At 37.2% G+C, this 13,483-nt stretch overlaps 1 protein-coding gene across 4 annotated transcripts in view; it reads left to right on the top strand.

The window, feature by feature from the left end:
• Window positions 1-13,234, top strand: part of adcy8 (adenylate cyclase 8 (brain)) — a 90,684-nt gene extending 77,450 nt beyond the window's left edge. For 2 of the 4 annotated variants that reach the window (XM_055203263.2, XM_055203262.2), the window contains 5 exons: window positions 3,587-3,745; window positions 11,756-11,902; window positions 12,017-12,109; window positions 12,238-12,352; window positions 12,605-13,234. In XM_055203263.2, coding sequence (XP_055059238.2) covers window positions 3,587-3,745; window positions 11,756-11,902; window positions 12,017-12,109; window positions 12,238-12,352; window positions 12,605-13,089 — 999 coding nt within the window. In that variant the 3' untranslated portion in view covers window positions 13,090-13,234. The remainder of the gene's footprint in view (window positions 1-3,586; window positions 3,746-11,755; window positions 11,903-12,016; window positions 12,110-12,237; window positions 12,353-12,604) is intronic. The other 2 variants (XM_073855533.1, XM_055203264.2) reach the window with 1 other exon arrangement.
• The last annotated feature ends 249 nt before the right edge of the window (window positions 13,235-13,483 follow it).

The raw sequence follows: 13,483 nt of genomic DNA, 5'->3' as shown, positions 1-13,483 counted from the left end.
TTTTGCAAGTGTTTACTATGTCTAGTTTTTTTTTTTAAGTGGAGGTTTTTGCAGCGAAATTTGTTAAATAGCAAACTTAACTAAAGGGACATCTGTAAAAATAAGGCATTTCAATTATTGACTAATAAAGTTAAATTAGTGAACCTAAACATAAGAGCCTGATATAAAAATGCTAATTTACAAGAAAACATCTCTTCATACTGTATTTTATCCAACAATGAAACATCCCAGCATCGTTGGAGTGTATGTTTTAATTGCTTTAATCGTCTACTGTTTTTAAGTATGTGCGTGTTTGTGTCTCTATGTGAAGGTTAATGGAGGTTAGTCTAGTTGATGTGTTTTTAATAATGGGCCGGACAATCGTACCCTGCTGTCTGCACCACTTGCATAATTACTTCTTCTAAAATCATCTTTCACTCCATATTCAGTCTGAGCATACACACATAAACACACACACACAAACATGAATATATTTTCACACTGTTACGGACACACACCCGTGCACAAACACTTACATTATGTCTTGGGTGTTAGTGAATTAATTTTTCAATCTGAACGCCTTTGTGAAAGAGTTCCAATTAAATCTGAATATTAATGCATGCGGATGAGCGTGTGTTACTGCTTAATATGCACTCTAAGAAAGGATGTGCTCATTTTTAACACATTGTTTTGTGTTAACACAAAGTGTGTAGTTTCAAAAATAACACAGAGATGTGTCAAGTTAAGGACAACACATTAGATGTTATTTTAACACATTCGTTTTAAGAGTGTGAGAGAGCTTGTTGGAGCCGTCCGTCTGAAAGAGAGCTGATGGAGGCAAATGTTCTCATCTGAGCAGAGACATCAGACACGAGCCTTAACGACACTCATTTACTTCCTGTTAATGTCATGAAATAACCGAGGATGTGAATCAGGATACTTAATGAGTGGTGTATGATAGAAATTAATCAGTGTATTGGTAAATAGGTGATGACAATTATACACTCTTAGAACGAATGTGTTAAAAACAACACATTAGTGTTAATTCTGGGACAACACACTAAATGCGTAGTCCCAGAATCCACCCATCTCTGTGTTATTAATGAAACAACACATTAGAGCGGCCCTCAAACATGTTGTTTTAGGGGTAAAGCTAGGAGTCCGTGTTGAAGATATAGTTCACCCAAAAATGAAAATTCTGTCATCATTTACTCAACCTCATGTTGACCTGTATGAGTTTCTTTACTCTGTTGAACACAAAAGAAGATGTTTTAATACATGATGATAGCCACAAAGTTGATGGCACCCACTGACTGGGTGCCGTCAACAAATATTTTGGTTGAACTTCATGGGCTCTATCATACACCCGGCGCAATGCACGACGCAAGTGTCTTTTGCTAGTTTCAACCCGGCGCAAGGATAATTTTCACGTTTAGCGCCACATTGTTTAAATAGCAAATGCATTTGCGCCCAATTTTGCGTCCATGAGCAAAACGAGGTGTGTTCAGGCGCATTGTTGGCGCGTTGCTATTTTGAGGCAACTAAAATAGACTACGCCATTGACCAACAAAAACCTGATCTAAAGTCTAAAGTCAATGGCGCAATATGTTTTTAGTTATTTAAAAAGCGCATTAGTAATATGCGCCTATAAACGGGACGACAATGCGGGTTTACTTATCACATACATAAATGTGCAGCACAAAAACGCTTTTAAATATGAAAGATTGAAGAATTGAAATGTACAAGATTATTATTGAGTCTCTTGGACATAAATGAGGACTGATTATGAGACGTTAGAAGGCGTAAAGAGCTGCTTCACCTGTAGCCTGGTAAGTAAATAAATGCTTTGCTTTAAACAAAGCATCTATTTTTAAATGTTTTTTAAATGCTGTACCTCACGGATTTATTGTATATGATGACTCTGTACCTGTGGATATAGTGAGATGAGAAACATTTTTAAGTAATGCTTTTAAAAATCCTATGGCGCTGTCCAAATGCTGAAATGCTTCGGCTCTGCGCACGTTTGTAAATTTTTTATCTCTTGTTTGTATTTTTAGAATACAAACCTTTTCTTGCAATCTTTTATGAGATTACAATGATTATGTAGGATATCAATACATTTACAGCAATTAAAAGCTTGCTATTTTTACTTCTATGACTGAAAGAAAACGGCTTTTGAAGGTTTTAATCCCAAAAATTTAAATTTCAATAAAAATGAAAAAAAAAAATACATTTGTAACATTATTTTTAAACGGATGGTTTTCTTCCTCCGCTTAGTTTTTCAGTTTGCAAAGTCCATCATCTAAATAGGGATTAGACTTAGCGACAGCGCAACAGGCTTTTAAAGGGGATGTGAGCTGAGACTCTCATTAGTTTATTGCACGTTACGCCAAAAACACACCCATTACTCATTAGAAGAATATGGACAACCCTTTTTGACCGAGCACTCGTCAAATTAGAAAAAGTGGCATTGGACATACCCATTTAGACCATGCGCCGTGCGCTTTAGATAATGCGCTTAGATCGTTAAAATAGGGCGAGTTATGAGTTATCTTGTCAATTAAGAGAAAACGCTTCCCTGCAAATGATACGTTTTTATGGAAATCCATTTTTCCGCTATTATCCACCAGATGGCGCTATAAACCAACTTATAAAACACAATAACATCCACTAAAGCCAAAAACAGATCAACTCCGGATATGTTGTGATGATCCCTCTGAATCTGATCCTTTAATAAGTCCTTTACAAAAATGCAATTTTCTCAGCTTTTTTGGTATTTAGATATTAGCAAAGTTTTATATTTTTGATAAAACCTACCTATATTTAGTGCAACATTGTTTTATATTGCTTTATTACACATCTCATTGGAATGCTTGATTCTGATTGGCCAGTTTTTTAGCATTTAATAATCTTTGTAATGTTATGCAAGTACAGAGCAAATGTTGAAGTGGCTGAAAAACAGGAAGGTGAAAAAATAACCTTGACCCAGTCCAATTCTAGTATACAGAGCAATGTATTCATAATAGCAATCGACCTGCAAGTTACTTCTTGTGCCTTTGCGCATTAAACTGAAGCAGGGGGCAGTATTTTAACCAACATGATCTCGTGGGTTAATGGAAGAGATGGAGATTCTGTCAAGCATACATAAATGTAAGATTCTTAGAAAAAAGAAAGAATGATCCTCCACCCCTAAACCCAGCATCAATGGAGCGAAATGGATCGGAGTAAAATGAACAAATGAGGTCTTACAAATTCATATGATATAGTCACCTTGTACATTAGTTACAAATTCCCATAAAATTGTGTTAATTTTATAATAAAATAAAAACTTTTTACCGGTAAGAAACAAGTGCACCTGGTTGATTCCCGTTGCCAGGGTGTTAGTTTGCCGTCCTTTTCCACTGTCTGGATTATGTTTGCCGAGTGTGTAGTTGGTATTTAACTGCCTAGTATTTTGACCTGTTATATGTCTGAATATGTCATTCAGTTACTTTGTCTCTTGATTTTCTTCTTTATCTGTTTTGTGCTGCATTTAATTCTTTCTGACTAACATTATTATCTCTCCCTCTCTGTTTCTGTCTTTCTCGTCTCTTTCTGCCTCTCTCAGCTTGAGTATACCGCTCGTCTTGACTTCCTGTGGCGTGTACAGGCGAAGGAAGAGATAAATGAGATGCGAGAGCTGCGTGAACACAACGAGAACATGCTCCGCAACATTCTTCCAAGCCATGTCGCGCGCCACTTCCTGGAGAAAGACAGAGACAATGAGGTAAAGAGACAGAATGGATCTGGACGTCTCTCCACTTTAGTCTGAAAGGATATACATGGCATATAACTTAGACATGGCATGACAATCAACATTTTGCATCGCCGAAGCAGTTGCAGCTTAGCTGTGGACAATGTGCAACATAAATAGGCTAAGAATGTTATATAAATTTAATTCAATAATATGATAAACAAGATTTGCATTTCCTGAAGCATATGCCAGTGCAGTGAAATAATCACATACTCAGTGGCAGCTGTAATTGCTTTAATGTATGCAAGAATGTCAGGCAGATGATTATAACAACCAATCAATCACAATTTAGTAATACCGTACTAGAATAACATTATCACTTAGTACGGATTTATGCAAACGTTTTGGGACACAACTAGCTGTATTGTTTTAGCAAAATTTTAATGACCATCCATATTTATTTTTTGCTCGCTTTATTAAAATACTAACAGAACATAAAAAATAAAATGGCTTCTTTAGGCAAAAGTAAATATTTAGTGTTACTTGGCATTAAGCACATCTCAAACTCTTTTAAGGGAACCTAACCATGGGTTCACACCAGCCACGTTTGAGGCGTCAAATTCACCTAGTTTGCCGATTGAACAGTTTGACTGTGGATTTAGACCAGACGCGAATTCAACATACGATTTGCGCGAGTAGATTACATACAAAGTAAATGCAAAGACGCGATTAGACGCATCTTTGCGTGGGGCGAAGCGAATGACGCGGTATGGGCGGTGCGTTTACCGCAAAAACACACGCTACTCGCCTCAAACGCGTCTTCGCACAAGTTGAAAATATTCGAGCTCGAGCGAAAAATTCACATGACACGAACTTAAATCCCGCAAGTAATCTAGAGGGAGTAACACAATACCCTGGTTTGGTGTGTACGCAGCATGAGTTTACTCGCTTCATTCTGTGAAAATTCTAGTCAATTCAATTCAATTCAGTTCAATTTTATTTATATAGCGCTTTTCACAATACTTAATTGTTTCAAAGCAGCTTTACATTAATAGAAGCAGTAAAAGCACAGAAAAACGACAAATAGCACAACATAATACACGATAGCATAAGCAGTCAAATTTGCTGCGGCTATGACTCGACATTATAAGCGAGCGTATTACTAATGTAACGTCTAGTCATCGAGACATTCACATGGAAATTCGAGGGGCTTCTGTGACTGCGCTTGCGTCACTTATACGTAATCACGTCACTACTAGAGTAAGCTCCTGATTGGTTAACGTGCCACGTTTTTCCGCCAAAGATTAATTTTTTTAATTGCGTGTTTGCCGCACCATTGACTTAACATTGAAATCTAGTGCTTGATGCCTCTACTGCGGTTGGTGTGAACGCAGCATAATAGTCCTGAAGTCATTAGATTAGAAATTAGGATTTAATTTGAGCCTGCAGGTTCCTGCTATTGCTTAAGTGTAAAGGAAGCTCACACTGATACTTTAGCTTATGTTTTTGATACTGCATATCTTTTCCTGTATTTTTTGGTTTTATTATAATAAAGAAAGTGTACAATAATAATATATGGTCACTATATCAAAAAACAACAAATCTAATGGTGGCAGACTTTAGCAACGTTCTGTACATCAGTTTGAATTCTGAACGTTGTATAAGTCAACGGACTCTTTAAAATGTACCGAATGTTCAGAAATATAAAGTAGATAACAGCCACTGTAAGACTGAAAATATCTACAGAACAAAGTTAAAATGAAGTACGTTTTGTTAGAAAAGTCTAAGAAATAAATATGAAAAAATAAGCTGGTAGTAGATATGGACAAGAAGTCAAGGTAACTCTGGATCAGTCAAAGATTTTACGCTGTAAAAGACAGAGGAGCTTCCCATCAGGAAAACTGTCAGATTTGGTGAGTTTCTGAATCATTTGCAGTTGGCAGATGCTTTTATACAAAGTGACTTATAGAGCGTTCAACATATACATTTCTATCAGTGTGTGTTCACTGAAGCCACAACCTTTGCATTGCAAAAACAATAATTTACTAATTAAACTACAAGAACACTACAGTTACACTTAAAGATCTTTATATTTATTTTTTTATTTATTTTAATTTCTTTCTGTCTTTCAGCCTGTCTATCTGTCTATCTTGTCCTTTCCTTCCTTCCTTCATTTCTTTCTTTCTTTTTTCATTCCTTCCTTCCTTTTTACCTTTTGTCTGTCCGTCTGTCTGTCTGTCTGTATGTCTGTCTGTCTACTTTTTTGCTTGTTTTCTGCCTCTTCTTTCTTTCTTTCTTTCTTTCTTTCTTTCTTTCTTTCCGCTTATCTGTCTGTCTGTTTATCTGTCTGTCTGTTTGTCTGTCTGTCTGTTTGTTTGTCTTCTTTTTTCTTTCTTTCTTCCTCTCTGTCTGTCTGTCTGTCTGTCTGTCTATCGTATTTCTTTCTTCCTGTCTGTCTGTCTGTCTACTTTCTTTTAGCTTGTTTTTGTGTTCTTTCTTTTTTTCACCTGTCTGTCTGTCTGTCTACTTTCTTTTTAGCTTGTTTTTGTGTTCTTTCTTTCTTCCACCTGTCTGTCTGTCTGTCTGTCTACTTTCTTTTTAGCTTGTTTTTGTGTTCTTTCTTTTTTTCACCTGTCTGTCTGTCTGTCTACTTTCTTTTTAGCTTGTTTTTGTGTTATGTCTGTCTGTCTGTCTGTCTGTCTGTCTGTCTGTCTGTCTGTCTATCTATCTATCTATCTATCTATCTATCTATCTATCTATCTATATATCAGACCTTTTGCCTGTCTGTCTGACTACTTTCTTCTTGCTTGTTTTTGCCATGTCTTCTTTCTTTCTTTTTCTTTCTTCCTTCCTGTCTGTCTGTCTGTCTGTCTACTTTCTTTTTTGCTTGTTTTCTGGCTTTGTTCTTTCTTTCTTTCGCCTGTCTGTATGTCTGTCTGTCTGTCTATCTATCTATGTTTTTGCTGTCTGTCTGTCTGTCTTTCTTTTTTCTTTCTTTCTTTCTGCATGTCTGTCTACCTATCTTCTTTCTTTCTTTTTTTTCTTTCTTTCTTCCTGTCTGTCTGTCTGTCTGTCTGTCTGTCTGTCTGTCTACTTTCTTTTTTGCTTGTTTTCTGTCTGTGTTCTTTCTTTCTTACGTCTGTCTGTCTGTCTGTCTGTCTGTCTATCTGTCTATGTTTTTGCTGCCTGTCTGTCTGTCTTTCTTTCTTTTTTCTTTCTTTCTGCATGTCTGTCTACCTATCTTCTTTCTTTCTTTCTTTCTTTCTTTCTTTCTTTCTTTCTTTCTTTCTTTCTGTCTGTCTGTCTGTCTACTTTCTTTTTTGCTTGTTTTCTTCTGTCTGTGTTCTTTCTTTCTTACGCCTGTCTGTCTGTCTGTCTATCTATCTATCTATGTTTTTGCTGTCTGTCTGTCTTTCTTTCTTTTTTCTTTCTTACGCCTGCCTCTTTGTCTATCTTCTTCCTTCCTTCCTTCCTGTCTATCTATCTATGTTTTTTGCTTGCTGTCTGTCTGTCTGTCTTTCTTTTTTCTTTCTTTCCTACCGCCTGTCTGTCTTCCTATCTTCTTTCTTTTTTTCTTCCTTCCTTCCTTTCTTTCTTTCTTTCTTCCTTTTTTCCTTCCTTCTTTCTTTCCTTCCTGTCTGTCTGTTTATCTGTCTGTCTGTCTGTCTGTCAGTCCATCTGTCCATCCTTTTCTTTCTTTCTTTCTTTCTGTCTTCCTTCCTTTCTTTCTTTCTTTCTTTCTTTCTTTCTTTCTTTCTTTCTTTCTTTCTTTCCTTCCTTCCTTCATTCCGACTGTCTGCCTGTATATCTTTTTTCTATCTTCCTTCCTTTCTTCATTCGTATCTATCTATCTATCTATCTATCTATCTATCTATCTATCTATCTATCTATCTATCTATCTATCTATCTATCTATCTATCTATCTATCTATCCCTGCCTGTCTGTCTGTCTGTCTATCTATCTATTTTTCTATATGTCTTTCTTTCTTTCCCTCCGCCGGTCTGTCTATCTTCTTTTCACCTACCTTCCTTCCTTCCTTCTTGTCTGTCTGTCTGTCTATCTTTGTTCTTTTTTGCTCTCTGTCCTTTTTTTCTTTCCTTCTGCCTGTCTGTCTGTCTTTATTTCTTCCTTCCTTTATTCCTTCCTATCTGTCTGTCTATCTATCTGTCTTTCCTACTTTCTCTCTTTCTTTTCCATCTTTGTATGTGTACACCCTCTTATCCTTACGTGACTCCTCTGTTTATTTTTGGAATGTTCCGCTGTCAGTCAATCAGACAATAGGGAGGCTCGATAATACAGTTGTATAACTCACAGATAAAAAATGCATCCATTAAGTCTCTGTGTATATGTGTGTGTATGTATTAAGTTGCTTTAATTATCCCATTCATTTATAATCAGGTGGAGTATTGAGGCATGGCTTAACTGGTGACGCGGAGTGTGTTTGCGTGCATGCGCGCGCGTGCGTGTGTGCCTGCATGCATTTATGTGTAATAATTTACGTCACTCTCTGTTGTTATGAGAAAATGATCTCTCTCTTATGCACACACTCAAGCATCTTGCTCACATAAACCTCCTACTTCTAAAGGGCACTGCAGTCATTTCTATCAGTGACTAACACTTATTAAGTGTAACTATACCTGTTGTGTACCTTGTCTTGACTTCCGACATGTACAATCACTTAACAGCATCGGTGAGGCATATCGGTTAAGACTGAAAAGACTGAATTATCCTCTGTAAAAATCTATTACAGTTATTCACCAGGATGCACAATTAACAAGATAAATAACTGAGATTATGATAAATTATTAAAAGTAACCGCACTGCTTTTCAATCTGTTTCAAAAGATTATGTTCATATTTGTGTCTTCCATCATCCACACCACAACTGAAATGTAGTCATTTTAAGGCGTATTATATTGCATTTACAAAGTTGAATGTGTTTAAATGAGCATACCCAGCAGCAATAGCAGTCATTTCACCATCTAGGTTAACTGTATAGACCTGACTATATATAGTCTGGCTATGAGGAACCCACCACTACATATTTGGTTTCATTTATTTAATTAATTTATTTTTGGGCTATGGTGCTATGGTTAGACATCTATTAAATGTTTACTGACACCCCAGATTTAGCCTTTATTTTAGCCTAGATGCCTTTGCTGTGTTTGGACTGCTATTATATGTCTTCAAATGCAAAATTGCTTGCTATGATACTATTGTCAGTCTGAATACTTTAAAGATTTAATTCACCGGTTTTCAAAATCCAAATTCAAAATCTTTAAACATTATCCCTAAAGTACACATACTATATAACTTAATTGGAAATGACTGTTCATGATAAAGACATCAGCTATTGAAAACCCCTCATCAGATGCATCAGTTCTGCCATCTTCTAGAAATCAATCCCAGTCTGTGAAGCAATACTGCCTCCTAGTGAAGTGTACTTGTAGCTCAACACATACAACTTAGGTTCAAAATTACAGTTTTTCTCAGTCATTTTGGGGCATTTCTTGAATCATTGATAAAATGTGCAAAATAAGGCGTGCAGTTCTCAGAACAATTCTTACAAACTCCACAATATCATAGATGTCCTGCAAAAGCCTAGCTAGCCGACTACGTCAGATTTCTTACTTCCGCTCAATTTTATTTCACTTCTGGATGGCTAGCAAAAGCCTGTAACTTGTTTAAATCATTAGTTCATCTGTCAAAAGTCAATTTTTACATCAGTGAACATGTCAGTCCCATTAAAATGGCAAGTCCATGTGTCATTGTTCATAAATAAGACAGTCCAAATGTTTAGCCATGTTGTCAATGTGCACAATTATTTGTGTAAATTTTTTCTATTGTGAACTGTGGACAAATTCATTTTTACATCTTTACTTTTCTTCTGTAAACAAATAGTGATATTGAAAAAATCTTATTTTACAGTACAAATAAAAAAATACAAAAGTAGAAAGGTTTACTGTGCACTGTAAGAAATGGCAAATTTTCTGTAAATCAAAATTTCAAGATTCACTTGACAGCAATTTATCAGTTCAGTTCACAAAAATACCTAAGCATGCTTATAGTAACAGATTAGGACAACAATTTTGCATGACATGACTTGTAATTGTATGGACTAATTCCTAAATGTTTTGAGGTGTAAGACTATTCAACACTATAATTTATTTCTATGAAAATGACATAAGCAATTGGAAATGTAGCAAACAGAAGACAATTGTACGTAATCATCTGCATGATTGTACCAAACCATTTGCAATTTGTCCAAAACAATAAGCATTTGCTTTTACTGTATGTTGTGCACAGCTGACTTGATGATGTGGAGGCTGAACAAAGTGTTTTGAAAAAATCAATTTCTAAACTGAGAAATGCTCCAAACTGTAATACCATGCTGGAAAATAGCTTAAAGGGGACAGAGAATGAAAAACCATTTTTACATTGTCTTTGTTGAATAATGGTAGTCTACTCGCATTCACAAACATACAAAAAGTGTTAGAGATGCTAAACATCTCAGTCTCATAGAAATTCCTCTTTTAGAAATGTCAGCCAAAAAACAGTCCAATCTGAAAAACTGATGCTTATGACATCACAGGCATCTAACTGCCCCTTCACTTTAAAATAATTGGCTACATTTTTTGAGTGACAGCAAAGTCAGCCAATCAGTAATGAGATTGCAAGTTAAGCCAGTAGGTGGAGCCATATAGGTGCAAAACCACTTGTTTAAAATCCCCCACCCTAATAGAGCTATCTGAGAGAGGTTTTTAGGAAGCTTCTAAGGCATTACAGACCCAAACAAACAAAAAATTTGTCTACATGTCACATCACAGACAGACCCGGCGCCAGACACAAATTCACGGACGGGCATTTCATTTTTTAGGGGGGGCACAAATGAGAGCAACGTCACTGCAATGCATAATATCATTAATTATGAATTAAATGGACAAAAAAGCGAGGAATAACTAACATACCTCTCCATTAACGCAATACAACAGAGAAGTCGTAAAGATTGGACCTAGCTTACTGAAGCAATCTAAACGCAAATAAAACACGTTGCAGGGCTCGACATCAACGCGTGTCCGGTTAATATCAGAGACAAGTGGATTTTTTAAAAGGTCATGTGAAAGAGAATTTAACGTGCTCGACCGAACAAGTTGCCTAGTCTGATTAAAAACGCCAATAACAATCACCAAAACAGGATAATGATTCTGCATCCTTTAATCAATGGCGACCGAAAGTGCATAATGTAATAACGCAAAGTTAAAAAAATAAGCACAGCAAACACAAAGTGTGTTAACAAAGTGAGTTAAACATACTGCGGTAAAATGTGGATTTTTTAATAACATGATATAGTTAAGCAGCATCACATCACGGTTGAAAATGTGATAGATTTAATGACAGTTCACTAAACAAGTAATTAATATTAAGCCACTTACATTTTAGACGCAATGTTGACTGTTTTTGTTGTTTCAGCAGCGAAAATAGTGAAAGATAACAGCAGAACCATAACGTGTCAGTCTCACTGCAGGAAGCACTCAATCGTGTCTTAACATTAAGCGGTGGCGCGCTTAGCAAACAACCAATCATTTCCGCGCTCACTACTGACAAACCAATCAAATTCGTTTAAAATATATATTTTTTAAACCAAACACATTTTTATTTTTATTCATGAGTTATATATGTACAAAACAATAACTTTTAATTAATAACAGTGGCCTATTATTGATAAAAACATGGAGCTGGTGAACAGGTGAAGGGAGACCGCAGGTTCGTCCAGGGCGGGGACTAGTGACTCACAGGGCGGGCCCGGCCCCCTAAAGCCCGCCCATGGCGCCGGGACTGATCACAGAACAAGGATAAATACCCCGTTCAATCATTCTATGTCACCTTTAAGTTTGACTAAACTCAGTTCATGTGTGTTGTTTTAATTTAAGCTGATCTCAGTGTTAGATGGATGGAAACTCAGCTGAAATTTTAGGATGTCTCACTTTGACACAACTTTATTAGAGTTTCAAAGAGGTTTTTAATGCGTTATTTCTGTCTGTAGGAGCTCTACTCTCAGTCATATGACACCGTGGGAGTCATGTTTGCCTCCATCCCAGGCTTTGCCGATTTTTACTCGCAGACGGAGATGAACAATCAGGGCGTGGAGTGTTTGCGGCTGCTCAACGAGATCATCGCAGATTTTGATGAGGTCCGAATGCAACTAACACACAGACACACACATGCAGTTAATATTAATGGTTCACATGCATTCATCACACAATTTTAATGTGGCTTTTCATATTTTAAACTTTTCTATCTACAGCTCCTCGGCGAAGAGAGATTTCAAGACATAGAGAAGATAAAAACCATCGGCAGCACGTACATGGCTGTGTCGGGATTGTCTCCGGAAAAACAAGTATGAAATCGCATGCATCTGCATATAGACGAAACTGTATTACTGCATTATCAGGGCTTGTTATGAGATGGCATCCTATAATTTAAAAAAAAGCACTAATCTTTCTATATGTGTGTGCGTTTCCATAGCAATGCGAGGACAAATGGGGGCATCTGTGTGCACTGGCTGATTTCGCCATTGCTCTGAATGAGAGCATTCAGGAGATCAACAAACATTCGTTTAACAACTTCCAACTCAGAATTGGTAAGAGTCAAATATTTAAATATAAATATAGCACAGCAGTGACCAGACACTTTTTTCCCCAGGCATTTAAATCCAAATGTTATTAACTTAAAATAAATGAAATGGAAATGGTTTTTACAGTACCTTTATACATTATCACAAAAACAATCGAGAAAGTTTTACTTCCAGAACTTAACTTTTATATTAATTTGATCTTTTTCTCTCTCTCTCTCTCTTATTCTCTCTGTCTGTGTCTCTCGCTCTCTCTCTCAGGTATGGCACATGGCTCTGTGGTGGCCGGAGTGATCGGCGCTAAAAAGCCGCAGTACGATATTTGGGGGAAAACTGTAAACCTGGCGAGCCGCATGGACAGCACGGGTGTCAGCGGGAAGATCCAGCTCCCGGAGGAGACCTACGGCATCCTGAACGAGCGTGGCTTTGCCTTCGAGTACCGCGGTGAGATCTACGTGAAGGGCATCAGCGAGCAGGAAGGAAAGATCCGCACTCATTTTCTGCTGGGCCGCGTGCAGCCCAACCCACTCATCCTGCAACCACGAAAACTCACGGGCCAGTACTCGCTCGCCGCCGTGGTGCTCGGCCTGGTACAGTCCCTCAACCGCCAGAAACAGAAACAAATTCTTAATGAAAACAACAACTCAGGCATCATGAAGGGCCACTACAACCGCAGGACTCTGCTGGCGCCGGGCGGTTCTGATAACAGTCCCGCCGAGGTGACGGACAAAAACGACTTGAACTAGGAACGGAGATCAAGACTGTGTACAGTACCTAACCAAAAGACTGAGCTGTACCGAGTGTCTATTGCTGTCTGTGTTTCTTTTTGTATTTCTTTTATATTTGAGAACAATAAAGGGGTTTAATTTTTTTATAAGGGTCTGAGTTTCTTTTGGGATGAATTCCAGAATGCTTTTTTCCTTGTTTGCTTAGTGCATTGTATCAAATTCCCCAACTTTACATATCCCAGTGTTTTTTGGCTTAAAGGGGTCATAGCGTGAAAATCTGACTTTGCATGTTTTAGTGCTATAATTGGGTCCCAAGTGCTTCTGTCAACTTAGAAAATGTGAAAAAGAACAATCCAACTTTGTTTTGGTTCACCATCCTCTGCAAACGTGTTAAAAATTCGATCATTCAGAT

This window comes from Misgurnus anguillicaudatus, chromosome 2, assembly GCF_027580225.2.
Source record: "Misgurnus anguillicaudatus chromosome 2, ASM2758022v2, whole genome shotgun sequence".
NCBI classification, from domain to species: domain Eukaryota; kingdom Metazoa; phylum Chordata; class Actinopteri; order Cypriniformes; family Cobitidae; genus Misgurnus; species Misgurnus anguillicaudatus.
Note: the sequence above shows the minus strand (reverse complement) of the source record. Positions and strands in the feature narration are given on the sequence as shown.